This window comes from Callithrix jacchus, chromosome 12 (genome assembly GCF_049354715.1).
Source record: "Callithrix jacchus isolate 240 chromosome 12, calJac240_pri, whole genome shotgun sequence".
NCBI classification, from domain to species: domain Eukaryota; kingdom Metazoa; phylum Chordata; class Mammalia; order Primates; family Cebidae; genus Callithrix; species Callithrix jacchus.
Window position 1 is genome coordinate 80,391,035 of NC_133513.1, and position 16,953 is coordinate 80,407,987.

A 16,953-nucleotide genomic window follows, 5' to 3' on the forward strand; every position below is an offset into this window, starting at 1 on the left:
AAAAATTAGCTGGGCATGGTGGCGCGTGCCTGTAATCCCAGCTACCCAGAAGGCTGAGGCGGGAGAATTGCCTGAACCCAGGAGGCAAAGGTTGCAGTGAGCCGAGATCGCACCATTGCACTCCAGCCTGGGTGACAAGTGCGAAACTCCGTCTCAAAAAAAGAAAAAAAAAAAAAAAAAAAAAAAAACCCTGGAAAACACCTTCTTCCATACATGTGGAAACAGTGATACTCTTTTAGTGTACTTATATCTCTTTCCTCTCATTTTACCATTTGTATTCTGAAAGTTCTTGGGTATGATGGCTTTATACTGTGAAAGGAAAATAAATCTTGGGGCCCCTAAATCGCGAAGCTGGGAACTGCTTAGGGCCAATCTGCCTTCCATTCTGTTCAAAGTCACCCCTCTGCTCACTGGGATAGATTTATATCTTATTGCCTCCTTTGGAGAAGCTAATAAATTAGAAAGAATCCAAGCATATGTCTCTTATCTACCTATGACCTGGAAGCCTCCTCCCTGTTTCAAGCTGTCCTGCCTTTGCTTCGTGTTCCAGGCAGAACCAATGTTCGTCTTACATATGTTGATCAATGTTTCACATCTCCCTAAAATGTATAAAACCAAACTGTGCTCTGACCACTCTGGGCACATGTTGTCAGGACCTGTGTCATGGACGCGTGTACTCAACCATGGCAAAATAAACTTTCTAAATTAACTGAGACCTGTCTCAGATATTTGGGGTTCACATTTTGGTAACCATGAAGGGATTCGGAGTAGAGGTGCCCCTGACCTTTGACAAATCTCCTATTGGTGCTTGATACCAGCGTGAGCTAACTTTATGGTTCAAACCAATAGTACTATTTGCTAATGTCTGTGAGTACCCCCTCCAGAGAATCCCTGATCTCTCAAAACTTGGTGAAGACCTAAAGTTTATTTTGCTATACAACTCCCTTTTTTTGGAGTTGTACTTGCTTCCAACAAGGATGGCAAGATTTCCTGCTTCCATGATGATGGAAGGCAGGTAACTCGTTCACGGAGTTTGAGCTCACTCTTCAGGGAAGGTTAAGTTCGGCTTTTTTTTTTTTTGAGACGGAGTTTCGCTCTTGTTACCCAGGCTGGAGTGCAATGGCGCAATCTTGGCTCACCGCAACCTCCGCCCCCTGGGTTCAGGCAATTCTCCTGCCTCAGCCTCCTGAGTAGCTGGGATTACAGGCACGCGCCACCGTGCCCAGCTAATTTTTTGTAATTTTTAGTAGAGACGGGGTTTCACCATGTTGACCAGGATGGTCTCGATCCGTTAACCTCATGATCCACCTGCCTCGGCCTCCCAAAGTGCTGGGATTACAGGCTTGAGCCACCGCGCCTGGCCAAGTTCGGCTTTTTTACTGCTTCTACGATGGCAGAGAGCAGTCTTCAGCCTGAGACCTATCCCTAGGTAAGTAGCTGAAGTGGGGTTTTATCCTGGATAAAGTTTAACAACTAGCTGGTCTTAATTTCTCCTTACCATTAGAGCTGTCAGTGATCATACTGCTTAGGTTGTTGTTTGTTCTGGTCTTTCTCCCACCAGATTTGACAAACTCAATTTGGTCAAACCCAAGTGAGAATTCCAAATTATGGGTAACAAAGCCTCTCTAAGTTGGCTAAAATTCCTCACAGCTGCAAAAGGGAAAGAAAAAAAAAAAAAAAAAGCAAAAATCCATGGCTTGGTTTCTACGTTTGCTTAATGTCTCAAAAAACAAGATGTTCTTTAGTTTACTTTTCTTTCACCCTATACCTCCTGCTATCTGCAGTACCAAAAAATCTAGAGGTTTGTAATGACTTGAACCCATTTAAAGAATTGAGAACAAAGGCGCCACTCACCCCTTTTGGAGTGTTCTGTTTTCTTTGTGGAGTTTCCAGAGTCATGGGCAGATTCTTCTTAGGTCTAAATCTCTGTTTTCCTGTATTACATGACCTGACCTCTTTGGCTTGGGGGTACCAGAGATTACCTTGTACCGTTACCGTGAAAGGATGTGACCTTGTGGTGTGTAATGGTGAACAAGAGCTCCAAAGTTATGGGTGGCTGAGCACAGCTTACAGGAAGTGGTCTTGGCTTTTTTCTTCTCCCAGGAAGTTGCTGTTTAAGGATCCTAATTCTGCTTCAGAGATGCATTCTAAAGGGTCTTCTCTATTGCTTTTTCTCCCAAAATTAATCTCGATTTGGATTTTCTGTGTGCATTTGCATGTGAAACTGAATGGTTGTTTTCATAGGTAAACAAGAGACTGTGTTTTCTCAGCTCTGAAGAGATAGGGTATTTTGCTCCTCCCAGCCAAAAGGCACCCCTGGGTGACCAGGGGCCTAGTTAGAGTGGATAGGGGGTTAACCTCCCTCAACGTGCAATGGCCTTACAAGAAAATTCCCAACATAGATTAATTTTTAAAATGGCTTGTCCAGGAAACGCAGATGAGGCCTAATCACCCCATGTTTTGAGCCCTCTCAGAGGTCATGGACCTCTGGAGAGAGAAACTGAGCCACTAAGAGGGTGGAAACAAGTCAGTGGCGACACACTGTGGAGTCCTGCCCACAAACAGCACACATCAATCCACACACAAAAACCATAGCCCACAGCTCAGTTCCTCCTTTTAAGAAAAGGTGGGAAACAATCTAAGAATGAGGAGAAAACAAGGAGAATGATCCCCTTTCAAGCACTCCGTAGGTTTTACGGCACCTCTACTTGCCAGAGTTTATATAAAATGGAAGTAACATGGTCTTTGTGCACATTTGTATTAAGGAAAAAGAGCCCTAAGGTTGAACTAAAAACTACAGAGTTCCTAAGTTCTCTTTTTCTGTCTTTCTTCTTTTCTGCCTGCTTTAAATCTTCTGTTATTTTTCTCCTAAGATAAAAATCACTGTTTGGATCTAAGGTAATTTTATTTATTTATTTATTTATTTTGCAAGCCAGTGAATTTGTATTTATCTCATGGCTAAAGTTCTGAAGTAAAAGCTATAGGATCTTTCTGTGTGTGTGTGAGTGCATGCATGTGTGTGTTTAAAAGGCCTTTATAATTTCCATAGCTTTATGGCAATTAAATCCATTTTAATTTCCCTCTAGCACACTACACTTTTTCTCTCCATACTTTACGGTGTAAATTCTATTTGATTTGCACCTGAGTTGTTTCCTTTAATATGCAAATTAAAGGCTATTAGCTGACAACTGCCTAGGGTAGTAGAAAAGGTTATCAAGAATTTGAAAGTCTAAGACAGGAAAATAACGGTTTTTATGAATCTATAATATGTATTTCTATCAGCATGTCTAATATGTCTATGTATTTGTATTGTGTACACAATGTTTCACTATTGAAAATATATTAAAAAGCTCTAACTGGCTTAAGAAAATAAAAGTGCTTGAATCAAATACTTTATCAGGAAAAAAGAGAAGACTAGTCAGATGCTTTTTTGAGTTTATGTAATTTAAGTAAAATCTTTAATAAACTAGCTTTAAAATTATTGGTAAAGTAATATCAGAAATATCTTAAGAATTGCAAACGTACATTTTTGTTTGCATTTATTCATCAAGCAATTCATACTTATCCCTGAGAAATATTGTAAGGCGTCAAAATTTGGCATAGGGATTAAAAACTATAAACCTAGCCCAAACAGAATGATCTTTGCTTGTGTAATTGTTAATAAATAAGACACTAATATTTGTTTAATAAAAATAGCTACATCTTGAATTTAGTAAGATTACCATAACTTCTAATCTTGTGGCTTTAGGTTTTCTAGTACACAGGCAGTAAGGTTTGTTTTGGCAAAAAGCTGTTATTGCCTTTGTTTCAAAGCTAAACTAAAACCAAATTCCTCCCAAAGTTAGTTCTGCCTATACCCAGGAATGAACAAGGACAGCGTGGAGGTTAGTTAGAAGCAAAATGGAGTGAGTTAGGTCAGATCTTTTTCACTGTCTCAGTTACAATTTTGCAATGGCAGTTCCATAACTTTAAATGATGGCTATTGAAGTTTTCATAAATAATCTAGGTAAACCATTAAAATAATTAGGCAAATGTAATGGGATAAATAATTGTAGACAAACTCATCATAATTTAGAATCTAAAGTTACATTAAAGGATATTTCAATAAAATATATTGTAAAAAACCATTCTTTCTAAAAAAGTGTCCTTTTAAAAAGGTTAACAATTTTTGTCTAATTCAAAGCTTATTTAAAGATCACATATTAAAGAAGGTAGAAGAACCAAGAAATAAGAGAGCTATAAAGAAAGTTGTAAAAATAAAGAGGGTTGCTTTGTTAAGAAAGCTTAAAAAGAAATAATGAGAAAGAATTTTGTATGGTAAATTTAGTTCTACAATAAAATGACTGGTTGTTAATGAGAACGGGATGGTCAGGACAAACCAGAGTCCAAGCACATCATGAATGGTCGCAATAAGAGAACTTACTTAAAAAAAAAAAAAAAAAAAAACTTTTATACCCTTAAAGGGAAATTATAATGGTCTTTCTAGAAATGATTGGGCTTGATGTTTTAAAAAAAACTATATACATTAAATCATTGGTTAAAACAATAAAATTTTCTTAAGGGATCAATTTGCTCTTAATAAATTTTAAGAGATTTTAATTTTTTCTAACCTAAACTTCAACATTTATTGCATATTGCCATTTTCAGTTTTCTCTTCCCCCATTTTTTTTTAATTTTTTAATTTCATTTTTTATTATACTTTAAGTTTTGGGATACATGTGCAGATTGTGCAGGATTGTTACACAGTATACATATGCCATGGTGGTTTGCTGCATCCATCCTGCTGTTATCTACATTAGGTATTCTCTCCCCTTTTAAAGGGCGTGAAATTGTAACTCTCCTTCAAATCATTTTTTCCTCGGGTTGTCTGTTATGGCTTGATGCTAACAATGTTTTCCTGAAGGCCTAAAGGAAATGTTTTCTTCCAACGTAATACTTCGTGCAGTGCAGGTCTCTTCTGTTGCCTTTTGGTAACTGGCCTAACATGTTAGGGTTTATCAAAAACATTCCTATGCCATTATTATTAAGTCTGGTTTGCTCAGGAAAAAAAAAAAAACTGAGATTAAAAAATTTTTTTCTGAGATTAAAAGAATTTAAAAACAAACTGAATTGGCTTCGTGCTGTTTTTATTAGGTCTTATTGTTTGGAGAATTAAGTCTACTCTTTCAAAGAATGAAGGTTTTCACCTTTTTTAAATGGTCAAATGAATGACTTACTTTACAATGACCTGTAATAACAAGTGTTTTAAACCTCTGATATTTGACAAACTTTTCAAAATCAAATTATGTCTTTTTTTTGACCTAATTAATCTTTTAAGATACTAAGTTCTCTAAAGTCCAAAAAAATGGCATAATGAGTATAAAAATTTAGAAAGCACTATCAACTAAGAGATGGTATTTCGTTTTCTTGGACTGTATTTGTAGAGATGCTATGTGTTCCAAAATTATGAGAAACTCCTATAATTCAGATATAACAATGTACATTATCAGTAATAATTGTATAATTATTGTGTGCCACAGAAGGAACAAATTTCCTTGTCAATTATGTCTTTGACTCTGGCTACCCTAAAACTTTTTGTCATTCGTGGACAATTGTCTTCTTTTGGTCCTCTTTAGAAGGTAGTTTCATAATCAGCTATAAAACTCCAACAGGTGCTCGTGAACTCAAGTTTCTGATTTAAGACTGTGACATCAGAAGAGAAGGAAAACTTTCAGGACTACGGAGAGCTGAAAGGTCCCTGAGCATCAAGCAGAACAGGAATCAACTGCATGGACTAAACTAACAGAAGCCTGAAGTAATGTTTTTGACTTTTTGTTAAAAACTTGCTGATCTTTTGTTTTTTTTAAAAAGAAACTTTTGTGCTATTGACAGCTTCTAACAATTTAGTAGACTTCTATGAAATTTGGAGCATATTTGTTTCTCTCCATTTTCTCCAAAATTTGGAAACTATTTGTGAGTATTCGTAACTTATGACAATACAGTTATTTGCATAAGTGCAACAATAATCTGTTTTCATTTGTAACAGGACACAACTGGAGACACTAGTTATTTTGCCAAGGCTTTGACTGGAATGGGGGCGCTTTCCTTTAAGGAATCAAACTTGACTTACAGCGCCAATAAAAGCTCCTAGGGAAAACTGGCCTCCTATCTTCTCTACACAGTCCCTGTACAGGGTTGGTTTCTAACCTGCAGTAAGCAAAGAATGTCACTTTCTGACAGGCCCAGGAACCCCAAGTTTATCTTGGAACCTCAAGAGGAGGGGAATTCACCCAACTCATAGGTATTTGGTGGTACAAATCCATGGGTGGGCTCGGCTTTAAAAAAGTCTTACTTGAGATTATTTCTATGCAACAAAGTTCCATCAAAGCCCATTTAAAAGCCTATGTAGGCAGCATGGTGGCTCATGCCTATAATCCCAGCACTTTGGGATGCTGAGGCAGGCAGATCACGCCTGAGTTCCCACCACTGCACTCCAGCCTGGGAGACAGAGCAAGACTATGTCTCAAACAACAACAACAACAACACCGCTATGTAACACAAAATAATTATTATTTTTGCAGCATTGTATACAAATAATCAGGCCAAGCATAAGAAAGCAAATGAAGCATGGTAATGGTACCAAAACAGAGATAGAGACCAATGGAACAGAACAGAGGCATCGGAGGCAACAGAACATATCTACAACCATACAATCTTTGATAAACCTGACAAAAACAAGCAATGGGGAAAGGATTCCCTGTTTAATAAATGGTGTTGGGAAAACTGGATAGCCATGTGCAGAAAGCAGAAACTGGACGCCTTCCTAACACCTTACACTAAAATTAACTCCAGATGGATTAAAAACTTAAACATAAGACCTAACACCTTAAAAACCCTAGAAAAAAGCTAGACAAAACCATTCAGGACATAGGAGTACGCAAGGACTTCCTGACCAAAACACCAAAAGCATTGGCAACAAAAGCCAAAATAGACAAATGGGGCCTAATCTAACTCCACAGCTTCTGCATCGCAAAAGAAACAGTCATTAGAGTGAATTGGCAACCAACGGAATGGGAAAAAATGTTTGCAGTTTACCCATCTGACAAAGGGCTGATATCCAGAATTTACAAAGAACTCAAACAGATTTACAAGAAAAAAACAAACAAGCCCATTCAAAAGTGGGCAAAGGATATGAACAGACACTTTACAAAAGAAGACATACAAGAGGCCAACAAACATATGAAAAAATGCTCATCCTCACTGGTCATTAGAGAGATGCAAATCAAAACCACATTGAGATACCATCTCACGCCAGTTAGAATGGCGATCATTAAAAAATCTGGAGACAACAGATGCTGGAGAGGATGTGAAGAAATAGGAACACTTTTACACTGCTGCTGGGAGTGTAAATTAGTTCAACCATTGTGGAAGACAGTGTGGCGATTCCTCAAGGACCTAGAAATAGAAATTCCATTTGACCCAGCAATCCCATTACTGGGTATATATCCAAAGGATTATAAATCATTCTACTACAAGGACACATGTACATGAATGTTCATTGCAGCACTGTTTACAATAGCAAAGACCTGGAATCAACCCAAATGCCCATTGATGATACACTGGACAGGGAAATGTGGCACATATACACCATGGAATATTATGCAGCAATCAAAAATGATGAGTTCGTGTCCTTTGTAGGGACATGGATGAACCTGGAGAATATCATTCTTAGCAAACTGACACAAGAACAGAAAATGAAATACTGCATGTTCTCACTCATAGGCAGGTGTTGAACAATGAGAACATGTGGACACATGGAGGGGAGCACTACACACTGGGGTCTATTGGGGGGAATAGGGGAGGGACAGCAGAGAGGGGAGCTGGGGAGGGATAGTATGGGGAGAAATGCCAGATGTGGGTGAAGGGGAGGAAGACAGCAAATCACACTGCCACGTGTGTACCTATGCAACTATCTTGCATGTTCTTCACATGTACCCCAAAACCTAAAATGCAATAATAAAAAAAAAAGCAGATGAGTCCTACCATAATTTATCTTTAGTAAAAATGGGAATCTGGAGACAGAAAAATTGTTTCAAAAACTATAGTACACCTGTTTTAGATTCTAGTCTTGCCTAATGTTTTTCAATTTTTATTTTTTTTTTCATAGTTTGAATCTAATTCAAACTTTTCTTGGCTACAAGTCTTGAAAATAATGTTTTCAATTTCTTTCCCCTTCTTTTTATGCCTATTTTTCCTAATTTGGAGTCACTGAAAACTAAGCTGTGCTTTCTTAATGCCCCAAGAACTGAAGGTAGACAACATTAACTTCAGAAAAAAAGCAACTTACTTACATACATAAGCTACTTTCATACCTGCCTATGGAGGTATGGACTTCAGGGTAATGTGGCCTATATAAATTTTCCAGGATTTGTTTATTGTTTGTTGTTGTTGTTGTTCTCCCTTCCTCTCCCTATTTTCTCCTCACAGGACATGAGATTTCACAACGTGTTAAAAATGAGCTTTCCTAAGAACTCGGGACCTACCTGTTGAGGAATAAACTATCCTAGCCATGAGAGATCAGAAGAAACCTGAGACCAGAGACTCATTTTCTTCGAAATATACTTTCTCCAAAAGATTTTTAAAAAGAAAAGGGGGGGAAATATGAAAGGATAATAAATCTTGGGGATGCCAAATCACTAAGCTAAAGGAAAAAGTCAAGCTGAGAACTGCTTAGGGCAAACCTACCTTTCATTCTATTCGAAGTCATCCCTCTGCTGAGATAAATGCGTATCTGATTTCAGAAACTCAAAAGAATGCAACCATCAGTCTCTTATCTACTTATGACCTGGAAGCCCCCTCCCTGCTTCAAGTTATCTGGCCTTTGCTTGGAGCTGTCCTCTTTTGGACCCAACCACTGCTCATTTTACATATGCTGAATGATGTCTCATGTGTCCCTAAAATGTTTAAAACCAAACTGTGCCCTGAACACCTTGGGCACATGTTATCTGGACCTCCTGAGGCTGTGTCATGGGCGCATGTCCTCAACCTTGGCAAAATGAACTTTCTAAATTAACTGAGACTTGTCTCAGATATTTGGGATCCACAATACTACAGTGCTCTTCTACTATGCTTGTGTAGAAAACAATACTGCAGTTTTTTTCTCCTCTGGTTTCCAGCTCCTATTGCTTTTCTTTCCTCATCACTTCTATCTACTCCCTTACCCACCTAGGCAACACTAACTGCTTGTTCCTTACTGACTCCTACCTCAATTTTCTTATTTACTGAGACTCAGCTCCAGTAAATATTGGGTTTAAAAGCCACTTGACGGGCAATGGAGTTCACAACATCTTTCTGGGGTTAACAAATGTTAGCTCTTCCAAACTGGCATTCTGTGATAGCTGCTCTTAAAATTCCTGGCAGTTGAGAGTTCCAGGTTTTTGAAGTTTTTTCATTATACTATTCCTTCATAGAATATTTCAGCTATTACTTCTCTCAAAATAACAGAAATAGTTTTCAAGACTATGGTGTTATGATAGGACTAAAAATAGGAAGACATTAAGTTAAATAATTAAGGTCACAGTATGTCACTTTCATGTGTATAACTCTGTGTATGAACTCCTTCATGGCCCTTGACTACTAAACCACAATTTCAAGAAAATTATATAGTCTAATTATTATTAGTAGTAGTATTTTGAGACACAGTCTTGCTCTGTCACCTAGGCTGGAATGCAGGGGTGTGATCTTGGCTTACTGCAACCTTCGCCACCCTGGTTCAAGCGATTATCCTGACTTAGCCTCCCAAGTAGATGGGATTACAGGCACCTGCCACCATGTCCAGCTAATTTTTGTATTTTTAGTAGAGATGGGGTTTTGCCATGTTGGCCAGGCTGGTTTCAAACTCCTGACCTCAGATGATCCACCTGCCTCAGATTCCCAAAACGCTGGGATTACAGATGGGAGCCACTGTGCCCAGCCTATATAGTCTAATTAATAGGCTAAAGAAAAGGCTGTATTTATAAATTCCCAAAATAGTTAACACATAGATTATTCATCCTGCACTTTAAATCTATTAGAGTACATATCTCAATTAACCCACCCTTTCATCAAAAACATAGCTTATCAAAACTCTTCTACTACATCTAAATATGATCCAAGCAGCAGTATATGCCCAGAAAAAAAATCCAGTCCCTGTACAACACTATGTTGAAACCATCTCTTCTCTCATTACCAATTAAATCTCCTCCCTTTCACAGGCTGGAGGTTTTCCTGACTTCAAGTCTAGAAATTTACAAATATATTGTTTAATCCAACATAACACTATACTTTCAGGATATTGTTTCTGATTTGATGCAACTACATCATCTTCTACCTCAAAACTGTATGTACTGCCTTTAAAATCATATGGGGGGCCGGGCGCGGTGGCTCAAGCCGGTAATCCCAGCACTTTAGGAGGCCGAGGCAGGTGGATCACGAGGTCAAGAGATCGAGACCATCCTGGTCAACATGGTGAAACCCCGTCTCTACTAAAAATACAAAAAAAAAAAAAAAATTAGCTGGGCACGGTGGCGTGTGCCTGTAATCCCAGCTACTCAGGAGGCTGAGGCAGGAGAATTGCCTGAACCCAGGAGGCGGAGGTTGCGGTGAGCCGAGATCACGCCATTGCACTCCAGCCTGGGTAACAAGAGCGAAACTCCGTCTCAAAAAAAAAAATAATAATAATCACATGGGGCCCACTGAATATCTGGTAAACTCAAAGTGTTCTACATGGAAGCTTTCACATTCCATGCTCTCTCATTCTGACCACAGAAGTCACCCTTCCTCTTCCCACATTCACACCTGATCCTTGCCCTTAAGGTGTATTCTAATTCCTTAATTCTTTTCTATTCTCCAACTAAATTATCCTCCATCTGGTAATACTTAACGTTCTAAATGGCCTGAACAGACAGTCACTACTTCAATTAAATTCTTCTTAGAAATCCTTACCCTTCTTGTTACACTAGTCAGCTCCAGCCCCAAGGTTTAGTTTAACACTACTCTATCTGCCATCAAGTTGCTGAGTAATGCTTGAGAATAGTAACAAAACAATTGAGTTTCCAATGAACTCATGCTTTCTTCAACCATGCCCTAAAGTTTCAAAATCCACAATGATTTAATCTCCTTACATACTGATCACACATTGACTTAAATAGGCTCCCAACCTCCTCCACTCTCACTTTTAATCACAACCTCTTCTCTTTGTGCTACTGAAAATAAAACAACTCTACCTTAAAAATATTCCCATAACTGCTGATCTCAACCCCTCCTGATTCTTCTGGGACCTTCCTCCAATCATTACACATCCTCTTAGGCAGCCCCTCTCTAACTCCTCCTTCTCTGCTAACTTTTTCCTTTTTTTTCTTCTTTTCCCCAACTCTAGAATGACCATGTTCTTTTACCTCAAATTACACTTGCTGCCTCCACCAGATGGAGATTACTCTCTGCAAGCTTTAATTACTTCACTATATTTACTGATCACTTTCTTAGATGTGACCTCTTCTCCTTGACCATACATAATATGTTTACAATCAGTTCTCTTTCACAACCTTCTCTTTCTCTGGCTATGATGACTTTATGCAAGTGATTCCCAGACAGTGGGAAAGAAGTGAGAAGAGGTATAACCAAATAATCTCTGAGGTTTTAAAAAGTATCTACCACCCCACCAACTTCCTCAAATTCTGATTCTTTCCTTGCTGAACATAAGTGTTTTAATGGAGAATCACTGCCACAGTGAACCACTATGACTGTCTGCAGTACTCTCTGTATACACTAAACATTATTGTGGTTTTACTCCCACTCCTCTGGTCATTTTTTAAAGTTCTTAAAGGGCTTTTACTAATAACTAGGGATATAAAATAATATCTTAGACTATTTAGATGGGGTATAAACACAATATAATCAACACCCATCTAGGTTTAAGAATAAGAACATTATCATTACCTTCCAAGTCCCTCTGTGAGGCCCTCTCCAAATACAGATCTTCTTCTCTTCCAGAAAAAAATCACGGTCCTAAATTGAAATCATTCCTTGCTTTTCTTTAACGTAACCATATGTTTGATTCTCTAAGGTTTAGTTATACGTGTTTCAGAATGTTAACATATATGGAATCACACTATATGTACTCTTCTGTGACGCTTTCATCTCAACATTGTATTTCTTAGAGCTGGTGAGCATCTGTATCGCATGCACTTTTCTCCACTGAATATTATGCTCTGGCATGTGTAAACCAAAATATGCCACTTAAGCACAAGAATTATTTTGAGCTGAAGAACTTTTAGAAAAAAACAGATACAGGAAAAGCTGTCTGCCCTATTTGCTAAAAGCAGGACATAAATTCACAAAGGTGTCCTTCCTCTTCTCTTTACCAGGAAGGACAAAAGTTAATCAAAGGAGACAACTTAGCCAGAGGAATCTACATAACAAACTTTACTAACTAGTCTTCATCTATCATTAGTTTCCCATAGTTTGCTGCTCCTAGAGATTCAAGGTCCTTTTCTTATAATCACTTCTCTAAAAACTTTTTGCTTCTTTGCCAAGATACTATGTAAACTCAAGTTCTAACCAAACTTTTTCATTTCTGGTATTCCTATAGGTTGCATGCTTGATACACGTTAATAAGCTTCTGTTTGTTTTTCTCTTGTTTATCGATCTTTTGTTATAGGAGCCCAAATCCGAATTCAGAACAGCAGAAGGAAAATTGTTTTTCCTCTCCTTACAACTAGCATATGCTACTTATTATAATTGATATTATCATAAACAAGTCTTGTCTCCCTATCATGGGCACTATGAAGGACACAGTATCTAATACTTCATATACCTGATATTTAGAATAATACTATACACACAATTTTCAATGAAGGCTTAATATGATGGTCTATTCATGCAGTACTTGGCAACTAAATTTAGTTTTCTAAAAGCCAAGGGGAATAAAAAGACAAAATTCTCTTTAAAAGTCACACCTCTGCTTTTTAAAATGCTGAAACAATGTAAATTGTAATATTCTGACCTCAGACTTAAACTGACTTTCATGATTCAGGTGGGAGAAAGAAAAAAACCGGTGCTTAGGTTGACAAACAGATATACTCAAATTTTTGTTTTGTTTTGCTTTGTTTTTTTAAATCTACCCTGGTCAGACTTCCTAGAGACTTACAAATGGGCTGACAATATAATATAGAACTTGAGTCAACTGTTTTATAATCAAATTCAGGGAATAAGTTCAGAATTATCCCAAGTGCCTTTCAGATATATACTTACTGCAGTGTTTATAAACTTGTGGTTTTCACTTTTAACTGACTTAAAGGCTACACACAACATTGTAAAACAGTCATTTATTTACATCCCTATTTCCCACACTAGCCTATAGCATTTTGAAAGAACAAGATTTATTAATCTTTTTTCTTTGGTACCAAGCAGTTGCTAGGAACTCAATAAATGTTTATTGAATAAATCAGTCACAACTCGCAAGACAGATCTAAAAATCCATGAATATCTTATTCAGTTAATATAAGAAAAATTATATTATTATATCATAAGATATTCACTAAGATATAAATGTTTTAGCTATTATTAAAAAAACAAAAACAAAAACAAAAAGGAGCCAGAAGGAAAAAGCCACCTAATGGCACAAAAAATTTGTTAAGAGTCCTTTAAGGTTTTTATTTTTTGATGGCAAATAGAAACCAAATATATCATCTTAAAAAGGAAGTGACCACAAGAGGCAGCAGGTGAAAAGTTAAAAACTACAGCTTATATTAATAATCAACAACGTTTAGAGCAATCCATTAGTTAAATTTTAATTAGCTTATAAGTTTTAGACTGAGAGTGTGTCAGTATTTTCCACATTTCAAATGTCATACACAGCAAAAGGCATTATCACTACTGAAGGTAAATATTTTGGTTTAGCCTAAAAAATTTTACCTAGATCCTACATTTAAAGCTGACAAAAATATTCTAATGAAGATGTTCACAACAAAACATTATTTTTTTAAATTCGTTTTTCTTCTTTTAAGTTGCTTATATAGTAAAAAATGACTTGAAATAATGTCATAATAAACCAGTACTTTCTAAGAGTAATAAAATAACTATTGGTACCAATACATTTTCATGTGAGTCTTGTACAATTTCTCATAATTTATTAACTCTACCAAATTTTTAGTTGGGGGGGCAGAGATATTTGCTAACCATAAGAAAAATGATCTTCAAACATTTCAATCATACCTGTTTCTGAGCTTCTACTTTTTGCTTTCTGGTTGGATCAATTGCATCTACCATCCATTTGATAGTAAAGTATGTTACTGCACCAAATATTGTCAAACGGAAAATTAAACCAACAACTTCATTCCGACTCAAAGGACGAGAAAAGGCTTCAGCATGTACCATCTTGATTGTTAACCTTAAAAAACAAACAGAAATGTCACTAGGTAATAACTATACTTATTAAAATTGGGAGACTAACAAAGTAGCTTAAACTAATCAAGAAAAAATTAACTTCTAGTCAAATTAAAATATTACCTACCTTAAAAAAAGTGTTTCATTTTAAGGAGAAATGGATTTTTAAATGTTAAATAAATGAACACATTTAAAGCTCTTCTTGCAAACTGAAGTAGGCTAGAAACTAAGATTTATTTAGTAGTAGAATTAATCATTTTATTTGAAAAATACAGTAAATATCTTAAGGTATTTACTCAAACAGCTTTTAGGAACTATTTCAGAGTCTAGGAAAGTATCAACTATAACACTAATCCAACTGAAGAAAGGCAGCCCAACAATACTAATGTGATTGTAACAACTTCTTCCGGGCAGACACGGTGGCTCAAGCCTGTAATCCCAACACTTTGGGAGGCCAAGGCAGGTGGATCACAAGGTCGAGAGATCGAGACCATTCTGGTCAACATGGTGAAACCCTGTCTCTACTAAAAATACAAAAAATTAGCTGGGCTTGGTGGCGCGTGCCTGTAATCCCAGCTACTCGGGAGGCTGAGGCAGGAGAATTGCCTGAACCCAGGAGGCGGAGGTTGCGGTGAGCCGAGATCACACCATTGCACTCCAGCCTAGGTAACAAGAGCGAAACTCTGTCTCAAAAAAAAGAACTTCTTCCATTAAGTGTACCATATACCAGATAGTTTTTGAGTGAAATTCAAATTGTAAACTAACTCACTTTTTCCTCATGCCTACATTTAAAAGTTTTCAAGGCCTGCTTAAATGTAATCATGCCATTTTCTCAATTAATAAGCTGCATTAAATTTTTTGAGCCATGCTATTGCTCCCAACAACCCAGCTAAGTAGGAAGTAATAGAATTTAGAAAAATCGTGAACTGAGACAACTACTACAAGAATACAGCACTCACCCAAGCTAAAGAGAAAAAAAAGAGGCAAATGTGCCTACTTTTACATATATCCCTGAACAGCTACATCAATCAAAGCTAGGCTTCCAGGAGACATACACTGCTCTGTCAATGGCAATAACCACCTGGAAGAATAAGCTTGCTAGAGATGATATGACTGTAACACTTGCGGAGATAGGATCTTAGCTTCAAATAATGCCATTATACTCTCAGCAAAGGAGTGTGCTGAATGCTATGAGATATATAAGAAAAAGGAAAAATATATTTGCACTCACATAAACACGAAAAAAAAAAGAATTTGTATGGCTCAGCAACAGATGAAAGTTAAGTACTGCATAGATTAATATCCATGGTCCTTCCAGCTCTAAAATTCTCTTCTCACTACTACTAAAGAGCCTCTTCACCTTCCTTCCTCTAGAATAGCTCCAAAAATTTTTTATTTCCTTTTATACACTTCACCACCACTCAAGGATAGACACTCCCTGTCTTTAATCAAGACTCACAAGTATTCCCTTTCCAGGATTCCCAAGCATTCAAAACTATCCTAATCTAGAATCTAGGTGAGTCAATTTTAAGCACTTTATCTTTTACCCCTTTTCAAAGGGATGCCCAATAGCTGGAGTCACTAGCATCCGAAAATCCCACATATATTTTCCCTTCAGCACATCTATCTGGTACCCTGCATGGGCCCTTTACCCTCATTCATCCAGGGTTAGTCAAATTCTAACCAAACTTCAAAAATCAACTTTATCTGCTCCATAAAGATTTTCGAATCACATGAATCTTCTACAGTATTCATTTTGCCCTATTACACTATCTTGAGAAATAATCTTGCTTTTAATCGTTATTCAGCTTTTGAGATATCTATTCAACTAGAGTTTAAATCCTTATAAACAAGATGTATATCTTATCTACCTTTATAACTGTCACACAAAAAGCAGACCTTTATAATTGCCACACACAAAACAGAGGCTATTCAAAAATTATCTGTTCAACAGATAAATTGCAACTGAAGAAAACCTCCCACTCAATCATTCCAACAGAATCGCTACCAGACTTATAAAGGATTTCAGAAAGTTAAGGTTCCACATTTCTCCATGACTAGGAGCCATTCACTTCACAATAATTATATTTAATTAAAACTTAACAACTAAATAATTGAAAGCCTTCATTTTGGAGAAAGAAACTTTGGCCTAGGGAATGTTAAGTGACTTAATTCCTTCAAATTAGCACTTGCTGAACATCTATGATGCCCAGTATATACTGGATATACAATAATCGTTAAGATACCACTACTTTCTCAAAGAACACATTGCCTGGCTATTGTATTAATTATAAAGAAAGCAAAATAAACCAAAAAGGAGAAGGTACCTTACTGAAATCTCTCATGTAACAAATCAAAGTGTGCTATCTTCCAACAACATGGATTCCAAAAAAATGGGTTATACAATATTTCACTTCTCATATAAGTAAAAAACTGACTTTTCTAGTCTTTAGTCCACAAAGTTGAAAATGCAGTTGAAATGTGTTATATCACTATGTGGAAATAATTCATAGATGAAAATAACTTAGACAGGATAAGGGTTTTATTAAC

At 36.9% G+C, this 16,953-nt stretch overlaps 1 protein-coding gene across 6 annotated transcripts in view; it reads right to left on the bottom strand.

Moving 5' to 3' along the window:
• ATAD1 (ATPase family AAA domain containing 1) overlaps positions 1-16,953 on the bottom strand; it is an 87,986-nt gene that overhangs the window by 44,269 nt on the left and 26,764 nt on the right. For 5 of the 6 annotated variants that reach the window (XM_078345966.1, XM_009009923.4, XM_078345968.1 and 2 more), the window contains exon 2: positions 14,233-14,407. The exons of the other annotated variant lie outside the window; for it this stretch is intronic. In XM_078345966.1, the coding sequence (XP_078202092.1) occupies positions 14,233-14,394 (162 nt within the window). In that variant the 5' untranslated portion in view covers positions 14,395-14,407. The remainder of the gene's footprint in view (positions 1-14,232; positions 14,408-16,953) is intronic. 6 annotated transcript variants of the gene reach the window in all.